This window comes from Pygocentrus nattereri, chromosome 12 (assembly GCF_015220715.1).
Source record: "Pygocentrus nattereri isolate fPygNat1 chromosome 12, fPygNat1.pri, whole genome shotgun sequence".
NCBI classification, from domain to species: Eukaryota; Metazoa; Chordata; class Actinopteri; order Characiformes; family Serrasalmidae; genus Pygocentrus; species Pygocentrus nattereri.
Genome location: NC_051222.1, coordinates 17,868,809 through 17,883,689, shown reverse-complemented (window position 1 = coordinate 17,883,689; position 14,881 = coordinate 17,868,809). Strand labels below are relative to the sequence as shown.

At 40.3% G+C, this 14,881-nt stretch overlaps 1 protein-coding gene and 1 long non-coding RNA gene across 5 annotated transcripts in view; one reads left to right on the top strand and one right to left on the bottom strand.

Annotated features, from left to right (window-relative positions):
• The window catches only part of LOC108434741 (rho GTPase-activating protein 6), a 136,797-nt gene extending 129,938 nt beyond the window's left edge, over window positions 1-6,859 (top strand). For all 4 annotated transcript variants that reach the window (XM_037543117.1, XM_017710093.2, XM_017710094.2 and 1 more), the window contains 4 exons: window positions 1,778-1,869; window positions 2,700-2,983; window positions 3,068-3,148; window positions 5,173-6,859. In XM_037543117.1, the coding sequence (XP_037399014.1) occupies window positions 1,778-1,869; window positions 2,700-2,983; window positions 3,068-3,148; window positions 5,173-5,738 (1,023 nt within the window). In that variant the 3' untranslated portion in view covers window positions 5,739-6,859. The remainder of the gene's footprint in view (window positions 1-1,777; window positions 1,870-2,699; window positions 2,984-3,067; window positions 3,149-5,172) is intronic.
• LOC108434744 overlaps window positions 1-14,881 on the bottom strand; it is a 263,953-nt gene that overhangs the window by 51,192 nt on the left and 197,880 nt on the right. The window lies entirely within an intron of this gene.

Here is a 14,881-nt window from a genome sequence, read left to right as displayed (position 1 = left end):
TTTAATCTCCAGGAAAAGCTTAAAAAGATCAGGATTAACGCCAAGATGTCTAGAGTTGTTATCGTTCTTTAAAAATTATGAAGTTTGTTTCTTCCTAAACAAAACTGTTCACACAACTTAATCAAATTCATATCATAATAACATATTGACTGTTGTGCTTATGAACTCAAGTGACAGAATTTCTCTGCATGAGCTATGAGTGAGAAAAAATTACTATCAATTTACACTAAACTTTATCTATGTTAACTGACTTTTAGGGGTTAATCTTGCTGATAGACTTTCATTCTAATCTTCATTTAATAAGAGTGTAGTTCATGGTACTAGGTTCACGATTCAGTATATTACAGTATTTTCAACAAAATGAATGAAAAAAAATACTATCGTCATGTTACACAACTTAGAAACAACGCTAGAGATGGGAGGTGGAAGGATTGCTAAAGCGAGTTGGTGATGCACACTGTCACAGTTTGGCATTGCAACATCAATGTCACAACGCATTGTTAAACCCCTATCATCTAATATGCATGGCTACAAAAGATGCCTGTGGAAACCCTGATTGGTAGAATTGAGTGTTTGCTAGTCTCTGTCTCACTCATCCCGGCTATCTCTTCATCAGCCTTTTGAAATCCAAGTCGACGAGACTGCTCCAGTTAAAGGCTCTATCAGACAACAGACGTGTCTTGTAGTAGTCAAACAGTGCTGTGTGTGGCAGAGCTGGTCTGATTTAAGCCTGAACGGAGTGGCTTAACAGAGAGGCCCAGCAGTAACTTCATGTGAAGAGAGAGGTTTTAGCCAGTGCCAGCGGGCTTTAGGGGTTAAATCTTGTGCCCTTTCTTTTCACTCTCTGCACTCTCTTTTAGAGTCAGTTAGCACCTTTGTGGGAGTCTAGAGAATACATTGCAGAACGTAGCATATGTATTATACATATTTGTATATAGTACTGTGCAACAGTCAGAGACCACCCTTTTGTTGATTTAATTTCCTGTCAAAACGGCCAAGTATTCATTTTTTACATTCTTCCAGTCTTAAAAGCAACAAGTTAGTGTTCTCCCAACACATCTGTTCCCAAAGGAGTCATTGACATTATGTTCTGCTTCAAAGGGACCAGCCACACCTTAGTTGCCCTACAAATTTCTTTCTCAAGTGCGTTCATTTACATAAGAAAGAGGAACATCAGAGGAACATAAGGGAGTAACAGGAGTTTTGAAAAAACTGTAGTTAAAAATGATTAAAAGCTACAGAGAAAATGGCTCTCCTGATGACCATGCAATACCTCGTACAACTGTCACCTTCAAATAAACAGAACTTAAGGGCTTTCATCTTTGAGAGAGAGAGAGGAGAAAATCAAGCTCCACTCTTGATTCAGATCTGAAAAAAATCCACAGGTTTCTATCCATCCTTCCACTGTGAGACAACTCAACACTATGAGGCTGAAAGGATGTGTAGCTGTTAAGAAGCTTATACTAAGAAAAGAACATTTATGTGATATGTTTAGTTTTTCAGGCTTCTGTGTAATTTTCTGTTGAATGTTTGTTCTCTGCTTTCTTTCTGAAAAACAAATAACTTGTGCGTAATGGCCATTTTGACTGGAATTTAAATCAAAGTTTGGTCTCTGACTTTTGACCAGCACTGTATGTCTAAATAAAACGATATTTTATTGTGTTGCTGTCAGAAAGAGATGCTTAGAGAATGAGTCATTGCATATGCAGCTGCATGCTTCTAAAAGTGCATGATCTTAGAGTACTTGATTTCATTATAGTGATATTTGCATTTGCAGGTGTCTCCTGATCTGCAAAATGAGGTGCTAATGAGCTTGCTGGAGACCGATCCTGATGTGGTAGACTACCTATTACGACGGAAGGCATCACAGTGAGTGCACAATCCTAAAAACACCTAAAAATACAGATACATATATAACCAGAATATGTACATACTCAAAGTAGCTGTAACGCAACTGTAAAAATGGCCCCTTTGGCCATATGTTACAGTAGACTGGATGAGTTGCATTACACCTAGTCCGAGCGGTAACCGCAAACATGTGGATGTGTATCGCCCTCTGGTGGCCATTAATGAACAGTGTGACAGAAATAATATATAAAGCTTTTTCAAAATTTCTGCAAAGTTCATTCATTTAGCTGTAAATAAAGTAATCCTGAGTTTTTGTGTGAAATGGTACATTTCACTAGATCAGGAGATTACAATGTCTACAGTGCAAATATAGCCAATTTAGTTGTTATCCAAAACTGTCATTCAGTCTTCACTTGTCTTTATTAATTTGGAATAGTAAAATATGTAAAGGTAAAATAGTGATCAGTGTAAAACATGTCAAAATACTTTCCTTTAGTAACATTTTGTCACACAAATCAAGGTTTTAGGCTAAAACCTTATCCCAAAACTACTGTAAAACAATGTCTCAGGCAATGTACTTGTAATTATTTTAACAAGGTTGCTTTTAGAGGCATTAAAAAGGGTCACCAATCTTGATTTTATTATGCATAAATTTTGGGGAAAATCTGTGAAAATATCCTGTAAGATTACTTGTTCATTATCCAGTAACTGCTTAGAATCTGATATGTAACTCAATGTTTAGGATGTCTAGTCAGACATATGGATCCCTGTCAGATACAATTGCTGTAGGTCTTCAGTTATGAGTATCTCATGTGTATTAACTCCTCCCCTCCTTATTCTTTCTTCTTCAGGAGCCCAGATTTGTTGAATTCAGAGACCACTTTCTCTCTGAGTGAACGGAGATCATCCAGTGATTCCAACAAGGTGTCAAGTGGTGAGTTGTCTCCCTATGACAATAACTCCCCTGTGATGTCTGAGAGAAGGGGAGGCGATGGAGTCAGCACCAGTGGTAGCGGTGCTGGAGGAGCCCTTAGCACTGAGCGACTCTTCCGCGTCCCGGAACAGTACACCCTGGTAGGCCAAGTCACAGGCCGCACCAGGGACACCGTCTCAAGCCCCTGGTCCCCAACAAAGGGTGAGACCACGCAGTCTTGAGTCACTTGATTTATAAGAAGCTGTCTGCTCAGGATAGATATAAATGAATATTTTATTCTTCCAGATATTTCAGACGAGCATGCCAACATCTGGGGTGCATGGCACTCAACGCTGAAGCCAGGGCTGAAAGAACAAACTTGTACAGGTACTGCACAAGCAACAACATAATCTGAGCCTTATCTGAATTAGACATTCTTTCATGAGTAACTTTCTTGTAGTGTTAGCTACAGTGCCATTCATGAGCAAAGATAATATTTGTTTTGCTCTGTGCTTCAGCTTTTTTCAGCCATGCTTCAATACAACACAGTAACTAAAAAGAGCAGATTCTGTGTTGGAATTAGATCCTTTTTGGACACTTGGACAGGGTGATATGCAAACAATGATTCTAATATGTATCTAATATATCAGTGTTTTCATGTTTATAAAATTATAATTACCGATTATATGTTCCACATTTGTGAGCTCCTGGTTCTTCTCTTTAAAGGATAAAAATGACTTGAATGCTTATAACGCTCCCTACTGGAGGAATTAAAGATGCTTGAGTAGATGAGTTCAGTCCCAAGCAAGGTCCACATGCGTAACCTTGCTCTGGAATTCATCTATCATGTTTCACTTTGTGGAAACCCCAAGCAGACACAGTGGAAAATTTACTCTACTGCATATTAACTGACTGTTGTTGAGACTGGGACCAAAGAGCTGTCAGTGGCAGTAAAGCAGGAATGCAGAAGTGAGGTTAACAGACTTCAGAAGAAGAATACTTTTAACAGAAAATTGCTGAATAGATCACACAAAGACAACAGGATGTGCTTAAGATGAGTGAGGAATGTGCTGGCTTTATCTCAGAGTGTTTACCAAGGTGCAAATCATTAATAAGCCACAAGAACAGAAAGGTGAGGTTATAATTTAATAAAAAGTAGATAACAAGCCTGTAGAGTAAGGATGGGCAGGTGAGACAAAGATTAACCTGCAGCACAGTGATGGAATGAGGAAACAGAAGGAACAAAAGAGACTGGTTATTATCCTCAACATATCACCTCATCTGTGAAACATGGTGGCAGAGGCATGGGTTGCTGCCAGTGGAATATAATCACTTACCTGCACTGAGATGAAGCTAGATCATGCAAGTAGGACAGCAGCCCAAAAATATTCTACTAAAGCAGCTGTGAATATTTTAACAGCAATACAAAGGAATGTTCTTCACACCTGGTTTCATGGGTTTTCAGTTTAGATTTTTGCTCTATCAGTTGAGCTTTGGGGAAAATGCATTTTGACTGGCTAACTCATACCTACAACCTACAGTCGCAGAGCATGCACAGAACCTTTTAAGTACATAGAACTTAATGTGTATTACTGCAAGTGGTGTATTGTGCTGCAGTTGCTGCAGTCGGGGAAATAAATCAAACTTAGCTAGCAGGCTTACTATCATGGACATGCTCCATTTTTATTATCATTATTATTATTATTATTTTATAACTATGCATTTTCCTAGTGTTTATTTCTGATGCAACCTCAGTGATGTTGTACTGAAACGAGGCCTGATGTTCTTTACAACATACTAAATATATTTATACTACGTTGCTGCTGTCGGAACAAAACATTGTATCTGTATTTTTCTGTTTTTTTGTATCATTTGTAAAAGCCTGCCCCCTTTTACATTGTGTGTAGATTTCTTGATTTATGGACCAAAAGACATGACCTAGAAGGACTTGTAAAGAAATCCGGCTCCATTGTCTTACATTGAAAATAAAGTGTGTTTTTTTGTTGTTTTTTTCTTTCTCCATTTTGGAGAAGTTTTCTTCCGACAGCAGTGATATTTATATATTATATTCATGTTGAAACATGGGTCTAATTGCTTATGGCTTCTTTACCCAACTACATACAGTTAATTTGGCCAGTTATGCCAATTTGCAGTTCATGGCCTCCTGCATTGTTGGGGGCTATGTATCTGATTCATATTTGGTTTACCCAATATAGTTGTCAGTGCTCTTAAAAGTTCATATTCTGCACTTCATAATTCACATTCAAGATGTTACAGCAAAAACCACAATTCTGTCACTGTCCAGTTAATCATGGCTAGCACTGTGTCCTTGTGTTCCACCCTAAGATCATCCAGCACCTTATGATCAATATGAGCCAAGAATAGAAGTGGATGTTGGTTTGTTGTTACAGGTTCCTGTGGCAACATGTCCGAGGGTAGCTCCCGCAGCTTACAAGAGGGGATTGACAGTCACCAAAGCGACCCCAAGCAGCTCGTGCGGACACAGCCCTCTTTGGGTGGGACAGACAGTCGGCAGCACGCTGCAGTGAATCGCGTGTGCAGCAGCCCTCAGTCCAGCCAGCAACATCTCCGTCTGAATCTCAACCCCGATGGCCAGTCGGCATCCAGCAGCTCGGAGGACCTCCCAGTTGGGAGCAGCCACAGCACTCCTAGTCCCACCATTTTCCCTAAACCAGCCAATAGGAATGACGCGCGCCCCCCTCCACCCCCTTATGGACACTTGAGGTCAGCCCCTTTAACAGTTTCGTCCATTTCCCCAAAGTCTCATGCACCGGTGGCCTCCGCTCAGCACTGCCCCCAACAGAGCGGGAAAGCCACTCAGAACTCGTCCTCGTCCCCAGGGGGCGCTCTGACTCCCCTGAGCCCAGAGTGGCAGGACTGGCAAAGAGATAGGTGGCAAATCTGGCAGCTCCTGTCTTCAGACAATGCGGACACATTGCCTGAGACGCTGGTCTGAGGAGTACTGTTGTGGACCCAAAAGGTATCTCAGAGACACCTGGGATTGACCAGCACAGTTTATACAAAAAAGCCACTGGTTTATGCCTGTGTACAGCAGAGTTTGTGGCTGTGTTCAAATGCAAAAACAATAGAGACATAACCCAGCAGGTGGAACTGAGGAAAATTCGAGGCAGCAAAAATTACTAACCACCTGAAAGTCAGACCGTCGTGCTTGGGCCCTATCCATTCCAGTAAAATGAAGCCCTCTGTCACCTTTCTTTGCTTATTCTAACTCCAAAAGGCTAATTTGTTTCGGTTTGATGTTTAACTGTTTGACGTTTAGCTTCATAAGTAACAGTGACTGAAGATTGTTACTTTAAAAACACCAAATCTCTCAACTTGCATCAAGAATATAAGACATCTGAGTAGAAGAGAGTGGGGTATATAAGGGCTCGTCTTAATTTGGATTGGAACTGGGCCACTGATGTGGTGTTATGTTCTCTAAATCTGTCAAATCCACTTCGGCTGTGGATGGAAAGCTGCAGAGCAAAGAACAAAAAACAGGTACCTCAAATGAGCGTAGCCGACACCGACGCAAACCTAATGTTAAACTGTCAAATGATCAAATTATTGGTTCTTTTACATGGACAAATTGAGAAATACAGTATATTCATTCTTTTGTTTAACTGCTGTGTACGTCCGCTTTTATTGTTTTTTAACTTTTTTTTAACAATTCGTGCACTGAGTAATATGACATGAGGTAGAACTTACCATTACAGTAAAGAATAGTAATTATAGTTTCTGTTCCCCTTGTATATACACCATGAGAATATTGCCAAAAAGCTGCTAAATCACATGTACACAAGATGACTTTAAAGCTTAATGTATATTATCTCATCTTACCTCTATCATTTCAGTAAGTACACAAGGATGTCAAACAGGACATGCAGTGTCAGCCTTTAAGTGATGAGATTAAGGTATGAGAGTGTGTCTGTAATATCTACAGTAGGGTTGCAAAGAGACTGCAGTCATTTAGGCCATGAATTTATGCCTTTAGCACTTAAAAAAAAAAAACTACATTCACCCAGACTGATTCGGTTTACAGCTAACTTGACTTTGACTCTCTGCCTCTATGTGCCTTTGATCTTACAGCCTTGCCTGAGAGCATTTTACAGATGCAGCATTTAAACAAGCAGGACATAAGAATAGTATGTTTAAATAACACTGCTTCCCATCCCGTCATGTGGCTAAGAAGCAGCTACAGTTAACCATGTGAATGTTTTTAGAGATGCTTTAGGACAGTCTCACTCCTTTAATTTCAGGATGATAAAGATGTTTCAAAAGGTTACATAAGCAGCTGATCTACAGCACTGTGCTGTGGGTCCACCCTTAACTTATTTAATCTCCAATCAAAATGACCATTAGGTACAAGTCACTAATTTTTCAGTGTCATAATTTTTCTACACCTCCAAAGTTCAGTCTTAGAAGTTGGTTGCATTTTCTGCTTCTTACAATCCAAGTAACCCCAAACACATTCAGTGATGATGTGGTCTGGGTGGTCAGTCCACTGTTCTAAGAACACCAGCAGTTTTTGATTTTTTGTCTATTTTATTTTTAGCTTCTTTACAGCTACACATCATTTCAGACTCATTGTGTTGAGTTGCCTTCTCACAGTGGAAGGATGGATAGAAACACCTGTGGATTATCTGAAGGAGACAGTGTTGATCGTCTACCAAGTCTTGCTTGATTGTTAGGAGACCCATTTTCCCTATAACTTAATCACTTTGTTGATCTCCTTATGTGCATAAATTATCTTCTATCTTATCTCCTCAGAACTGTCTTCTGAAAAATAAATAGCTTGTACTTAATGGCTGTTCAGACTAGAAATGAATTAAAGGAAGGGTGGTCTCTGACTTCTGCACAGTTCTGTATATTCAAATGCATTATGTTAAAATAACAGCACATAAAGCCTGTTTTAAAGCAGTGGTTTTAAACTAATCAAGCTTGAGAGCCAGCAACATTTTTCAAGACAACTCATGTGAGATTTGTAGTTGAGATTGAGGCACAACCTAACACATCTTGGTTTTGGCTAAATAATTGTAATATTTGAGCAAGTTTAATATATTTTTCTTTGTGAAAGTACATCTCTGCAATAAACGAAAACTTTTCCTGAACATTTAAGTCCAAAGAGACATGAGGGGGCACATTTTAACACACAGATCTGGTTAATTATAAGATGGAGGGTTGGTTGTAAAAGTTGGTAGAAAATTCTAACAAATTCATGCAAATATAATTAATTCTAAATAAATGTCTTTAGTATAAAGAGGCGGTCAAAACCGGACACATTTATTTTAGACCACAAAGTACAACAACAAATATTAGCATTAGAAGATTTAAATGTATTTTATTTTATTTTATATGACACTGTTAGTGGTGAGTAGCAGCAGCAGCAATAGTAGTATGGAGTTGTTTCATTGTTTACTTTGGGAGCGTTGACTGTGACACTTAAAACCAGCCCTGCCATGCGGCTGTACTTAAGGCTGGCTGGCTCTCACTGTGAGTTATTTAAGCTTCAAAGTGGTGCTACAGTTCAGTAATCAAAAAAGACATATGATGAAAAGGGTACTTTTAAGGTATGGAAACTGTCTTTATGGAGAAATATTTGTCAGTATGCTGTGGGAATACAAGAGGGAGACCAAACGCACATTTCAACTTGAATCAGTTTAATCAAACTACAGCTAAAAAAATCTGCCCTGCATTTTCCCCCATGTTAGGTTGTGCCCCAGTCTCCCCAACTGAAATTTATCTGAATTTTTTTCTCTGTATGGTCTTTGACAGGAGCTCTAGCAACAGATATTAATATAGATATAATAGATATGTATTGCATAGTGTAAACAGCTGTAATGTCATTGGCTCTCAGAGTAAAACCAAGGTTTTGTGTTTGTATTGAACCTTTCTGCACACTGAACGTTGAACTCTGCTATTGGCTCTGTCTTTGACCATTAGACAGATTAGCACCCAGCTAGCTGTTACTGAACCAAGAAACACTCACATCATTGGCTTGAATCACTTGGACAGGTAAATGTAAACATGTTCTTAGGATCTTTCATGCTCTGTTTTAGTGACAAGCTAGTCTCCCAGTTATAAGCCCTCAGTTTGGATTAACTGGTTAGCATGTTGACCCCTTCAGACGCAGCTGAAAGCGCTCGCACTGTCCATCTCTTTTACGGCTGATTACGGAGTTAACTTGCTATCCAATGACTTGGTTTCAGCTAAGCTTCGTTCGTTCTGGTGATATTATTAACTGTCATCACGGCTGCCAGGTTTGATGATTTTTCTCCCATTACATCTGGTTTCATGATCTATAAAGGTGTCTCTCGATCTTCTGCCTTCACTGTGGTGTACATACTTGCCTGCAAATGTTGCATTCTGGGTTACTGACATATATTTTTGAATCCTTTTGGTGGCAGCAGTTGTTCCAGTTTGTTATTAAATATCTTGCTTGCCAGACATTGTTCACTGGCTCAGCGGCGCTCAGACTGGCTATAATATCAGCTTGTTTTGTGAGACGTACTAACCGTGTTGCCATTTTGGGAGAACATTCCAAAAATCTCAGAGCTTTTACTGTGGTTTAACTTTGATCCTGGCTGTGTCCTGTGCCAAATGTTCTCTCAGCAATATTACTTAAAATATGTTAATGATTTTGTAAGCCCAAATATAAAGATGTTATTACTTCAATATTAGTCAGTATTGTAATAAGGAATAGTTTGTACTCCGAACAGACTTTTTTTGTATGGTCCGACTTTTGCCGTGAAGCTTGTTTTGGTATTTTCTTTTCTTTTTTTTTTAATATTGTGTTTTATTTGTTTTTGTTGTTTTAAGCAAGTCTCATTAAAATAAATGAGAAAACAAGAATTGTGTTTCAAGGAGTTAAGTGAAGTTGATGCCAAATGATGGCAGGATACATTTTGCAGTTAGGATGCTAATCCAAGAACATATAGCACAGGTCAAGCCACAGACAGGCAGACTACATGCCAGCTTTGGAATCAAAGCTGAATTAAAAGAAAATGGACATGAAGGTTTTATTTTTTGAAGTGATAATTGGCAGTAAGATATTAAATTAGAACAGAGGTTCCCAAACAGTCAAACAGTTAGGGCACATACATTATATGGACACATGGGACACATGGGTACAGGGACACCTACACATCACACCCACTGGAGCTTTTATGATATCCCATTCTAAATCCATAGGCATTCATACGGAGTTGGACCCCCTTTGCAGCTATAACAGCTTCCACTCTTCTGGGAAGATTTTGGAGTGTGTCTGTGGAAATTGTTGCCCATTCATCCAGAAGAGCATTTGTGAGGTCAGACACTGATGTTGGACGAGAAGGCCTGGCTCACGATCTCTGTTCTAGTTCATCCCAAAGGTGTTAGCGGGGTCATGGATCTGTGTGGGCCAGTCGAGTTCTTCCATAACTCACACAGCCATGCCTTTATGGACCTGGCTTTGTGCACAAGGGCACATTCATGCTTGAACAGAATTGTTCCCACAAAGTTAGAAGTTATGCTTAAATCTCTGAGCTCATCAGTATGGCCCATTATACTACCAGTGTTTGTCTAGGGAGACTGCAAGGCTTTGTGCTTAATTTCATCCACTTTTTACAAGAGGGTGTGGCTGAAACACCTGAACCCAATAATTTGGAGGTGTGTTCCAATACTTCTGCCTCTATAGTGAGTGTGTGTGTGTGTGTATGTGTGTGTGTGCTTTCAACCAAGCTCTCACTTCCCACCAAAAATATCGGAAAATCGAGTCATTAACTAGAGAAGTTTACATGAGTCCTCAACAATTGGACCACAACAACAAACAGAAGCAGGCGATGATTAGTGGGCAGTGCCAGGGTGAAGATGGAAATGACCAATGACGATTGTAATCTTGAAGGATGGAATCTTTTAGTGGGGGAGACTCTGTGACAGACTCAACTATAATGTTTTATGGTCAGATGTCTGGACGTTCTGTATTTCAGTAAATATGAATGAATTAAGCTGCCATGATTCAAGCAAAGTCACTCTTGCTTGCTTAATTGTTCTACAGAAATCAATATCACTATAAGTGTGATTTCTTGGATAAACAAATCACTATAAAATGCCATTATGTGGAGTAGAAAAGGCTAATACGGCCATACTTCCATCATCTAGAATTATTGTAATGTACATGGAGCACCAAAATGACCATTGCTTGCAGAGCCCAACTTGAAAAACCTGACCTGTTTTTTCTTGGACATACACTCACCAAGCACTTTATTAGGAAAACTCCTTTATCTACATTCACCCCTTTTTACTGTGTTCTTCAGTGGTCAGGACCCTCTCAGGACCACCACAGAGCAGGTACTATTTGGGTGATCATTCTCAGCATTGCAGTGACACTGACATGGTGGTGGTGTGTTAGTATGTGTTGCACTGGTATGAGTAGATCAGACAGTGCTGAAGTTTTTAAACACCTCAGTGTCACTGCTGGACTGAGAATAGTCCACCAAACAAAAACATTAAGTCAACAGCATCTTGGTGAAGGACTAAAGGATAACCAACACAAACTGTGCAGCAGCAGATGAGCTATCGTCTCTGACGTTACATCTACAAAGTGGACCAACAAGGTAGGAGTGTCTAATAGAGTGGACAGTGAATATACAGTGTTTAAAATCTCTACTGATCCACTCAGCCCAGCGCAACACACACCAACTAAGCTAAGCGCTTTCCTTAAATGACCTCAGGTCAAACCATAGCTGAGCTGTTCATTTCGGCATTAAGATTAAAAAAGAAACAAATCCAAACAAACTTCCTAATGGAACAGGACTACTATTACTGAAGGAGTTCAGAGTCTGACATACCACAGACTAGGGGTGCGGGAAACACTCGATTCTCACATGCATCGCGATGCAGAGGTGAACGATTCTGAATCGATTCACAAATGTCAAAAAATTGTATAAACATTTAATTTATACCGTTATGTTGACAGAACGTAAAAAGCGGAACGTGGAAGTGGGTAAGGACAGCGCCTGGACAGTCTGTGGTGGCACATAACAAAAACACAACTGGATGAGCGAGAAATCTGACCGAAAGCCAGGTTCGGTCAGGAGTCACAGCCCCAAATGTTCAGAAGAGCCATTTTGTACTTTCAACAAAAATCAGACCACCTGGGGAGCCACAACCTTTAATGCCCAGTATGTATTAACGCTCTAGTATAGGCTAAAGAATAGGAACGAAAACGCAGACTTAACAGTTTCACTCTGCTTTAAGCTTTAGCTCAGCTATAGCTGCTTTCCTCCCGTCTCCGCCAGAAAACATTTCCTCAGAAGTGGAGCAGCTTATAGTAAAAAGTCTCTCAACGTTTGACTGTTTTACGAAGTCGCTTCTCATTCTCCAGCTTCTTGTTCGAATTTTCCCGTTTCACCTTGAATTCTGCCTGAGGCGCCAAATGTAGCTGCTGCATTTCGAAAGAGACAACTTTATGGTTTCAGTCTCTCGTCGAAGATTTAACGTTCTAGGAAACCGACTGCGCTGCTTGTAAATGCAAACAAGTCCATTCGTCTCCAAATGTTCGTCTTAAATCTCTACCTTTTCGTAGCTACCAGTCTGCACGCCATTTCTCAGTCGTTGAGAACAAGAGCTTTTGCACTATGCTGCACACTTTGGAGCTGAGATTCAGCGTCCAGTCTCGAAGATATTTTACTGACACAGTGACCCCTGACTTTCTACAACAAGACCAAAACCGAAGTTATAAAGTGACTGAATTAAACGGGCAGAGCGGCTGTAACGTGCTGCGCGAACAGCCATTACCACTGGATCTTGTGTCACTATAACAGAGCATTTTATCACAGATGAGTGGCAGCAGCGGACTAGAGCAGTGAATGAAAGCTTTCTAGTTCACTTCCATTTGGTTTATTAATTAAATATACTGGAAGTAAATTCATTATGGATCATTACAAATACTTTGCTTTAAAACGACCGAGTCCTCCCACTGAGAAAATAGAGATGCTGTATAGATAAAAAGATGCATCGAGATGCGTCGATAATCGTTTTATAATCATCGCAGCCTCTGAATCGTAATCAAATCGCAAGGTGCCTAAAGATTCCCACCCCTACCATAGACAGTAATTAGCTCCGGAATCATTACTTTGCAGATTAGTAAAAACTATGTGCATTTTTAAAATATTATGATTCTTTATCTTGTATGAAATCACTCAAATTACAGCACATCCCCACGTAAAGCGAATCAAGCTCCAGCAGGGTTTAAGACTCCACATGCCCACCTGTCTTAGTGGCTTGAAAAAGAACTTTCACAGGTATTTTCATGTTAATTATCCCTTCCTCCACATCTAGAGAAAAAAAATATTTCAGATAATTTACCAAACATGGAAGATCCCATCAAAATCAGCCACACAATGACAAAGTCTTCAAGAGTTCCTGGTTAAAAACAAATAATACTTTGTCAAAGCCAACAATCAGACATGTTGCACCAAATCATCATAAAGGACGCTATGAAAGACGTAATCTCTGCTTTCAACAGTACATATAAATGCTTAGAAACCATCTGGATCCTAGACTAATGTGCTGTTATTTCTAATGTTTCTATATCTAGTTTGTGCCAAGCAAAGAAAGCATTTGACCAGAACACCAAGACCCAAGATGCCTCAGTTTTGTTACACAGATAGACAGCATAATTAAACATTTAGGGCAGCCAAAAGAAAAGATCCTAAAATTGACAAGACACCTGATCAAATCCAAAGGTCCCTCTCTGGAAAATCCTGATCCAACATGAGTTGGTGGGGCATTGAGGCTACACATACAGCTAAACCCTCAAAGCATATGGAAATCAGGGCTGGACTGGTAATCTGGCGTGCCGGGTATTTTCCCGGTGGGCTGACAGTCCTCAGGGGACGACAGTCCTCAGGGGACAACAGTCCTGAGGGGCCGATGCTGTTGATTTTTTTTTTCTTCCCATTTTTTTTAAGAGACCGGACCACAATTTTGAGTGGGCGGCCCATTGGCCCATCTTCAATATAGACAGTGGACTGAACCAATCAGGATATAGGACGAAAGCGGCCCCTCCCCCTCTCTGCGTGGTCCGCTGTAACTCCCGCTGCGTATGTTAGGAGAGGCAGAGTGGAGGAACAGAAGCGGCAGTAAGCGGGAGCGGAGAACTTGCGTGCAAAGAAATGTAAGAGTCTCAATGTAGATGCTGCAAAATGTGTAGAAATCACAGACGTGTTCGCTGCTGTAGCCACCACGTCCTCTGTAGGTGAAGACAGCAGCAGCAGCAGCAGCTGACAAGGAGAGGAGCAGCCAGAGATGCAGGCTTTTGAAAGGGAAGCCGAGGGACAGATTGGAAAGCGTAGTACGTAAGCAGGTAGTAACGTTAGGATAACACAGGGACTTTGAGGTGATGGAGGTAACGTTAGCTCTGTTACAGGAGAATGATGAGCAATGGCGATTGATTAGTATCAGTATTTAGTGGTATTGCATACTTCCCAAAATCTGGCACGAGACAGCTCCTTTCATGGATCCCTCTGTTTTTCTCTCAGGAAGCCTTTGTCTCTCAGGTTTTGTTGACTGTTCGTTTTCACAAAGTAAGCAATATAAGTGTGAAAATGTGTTTAGTTGTAGATATTTTTCATTTCTGTTACTTACTTTTTTTAAGGTGCCATGATTAAGAGATATTTGGTATTCAGTGTTTTGGATATTGACATGGTAAGAATATTATTAGTGATTGTGGTATAATAAGGCTAAGACTGAATCCAATGACTTTAACCAAGCATTTTTTAATTAATTATTTTTTTATTCCATGTCGCACTTCCCCACATACATAAATTACAAGTCGCTTGTGCTCTGCTAATTATGAGGGGCCGGTCTAAACCAAAAATGCCAGGGCCGATTTTTTGTCCCAGGCCAGCCCTGATGGAAATCAGCCAATTTTTAGACATCCATTTTCCAAGCCGCTTCTCCATCCCATTTCCAGCCTATCCCAGCGATCATCAGGCGGAAGGCAGGATACACCCTGGACAGGTCGCCAGTCCATCACAGGGCAGACAGACAGTCACTCACACACTTACCCCAAGGGGCAATTTAGCATGTCCAATTGGCCTGACTGCACGTCTTTGG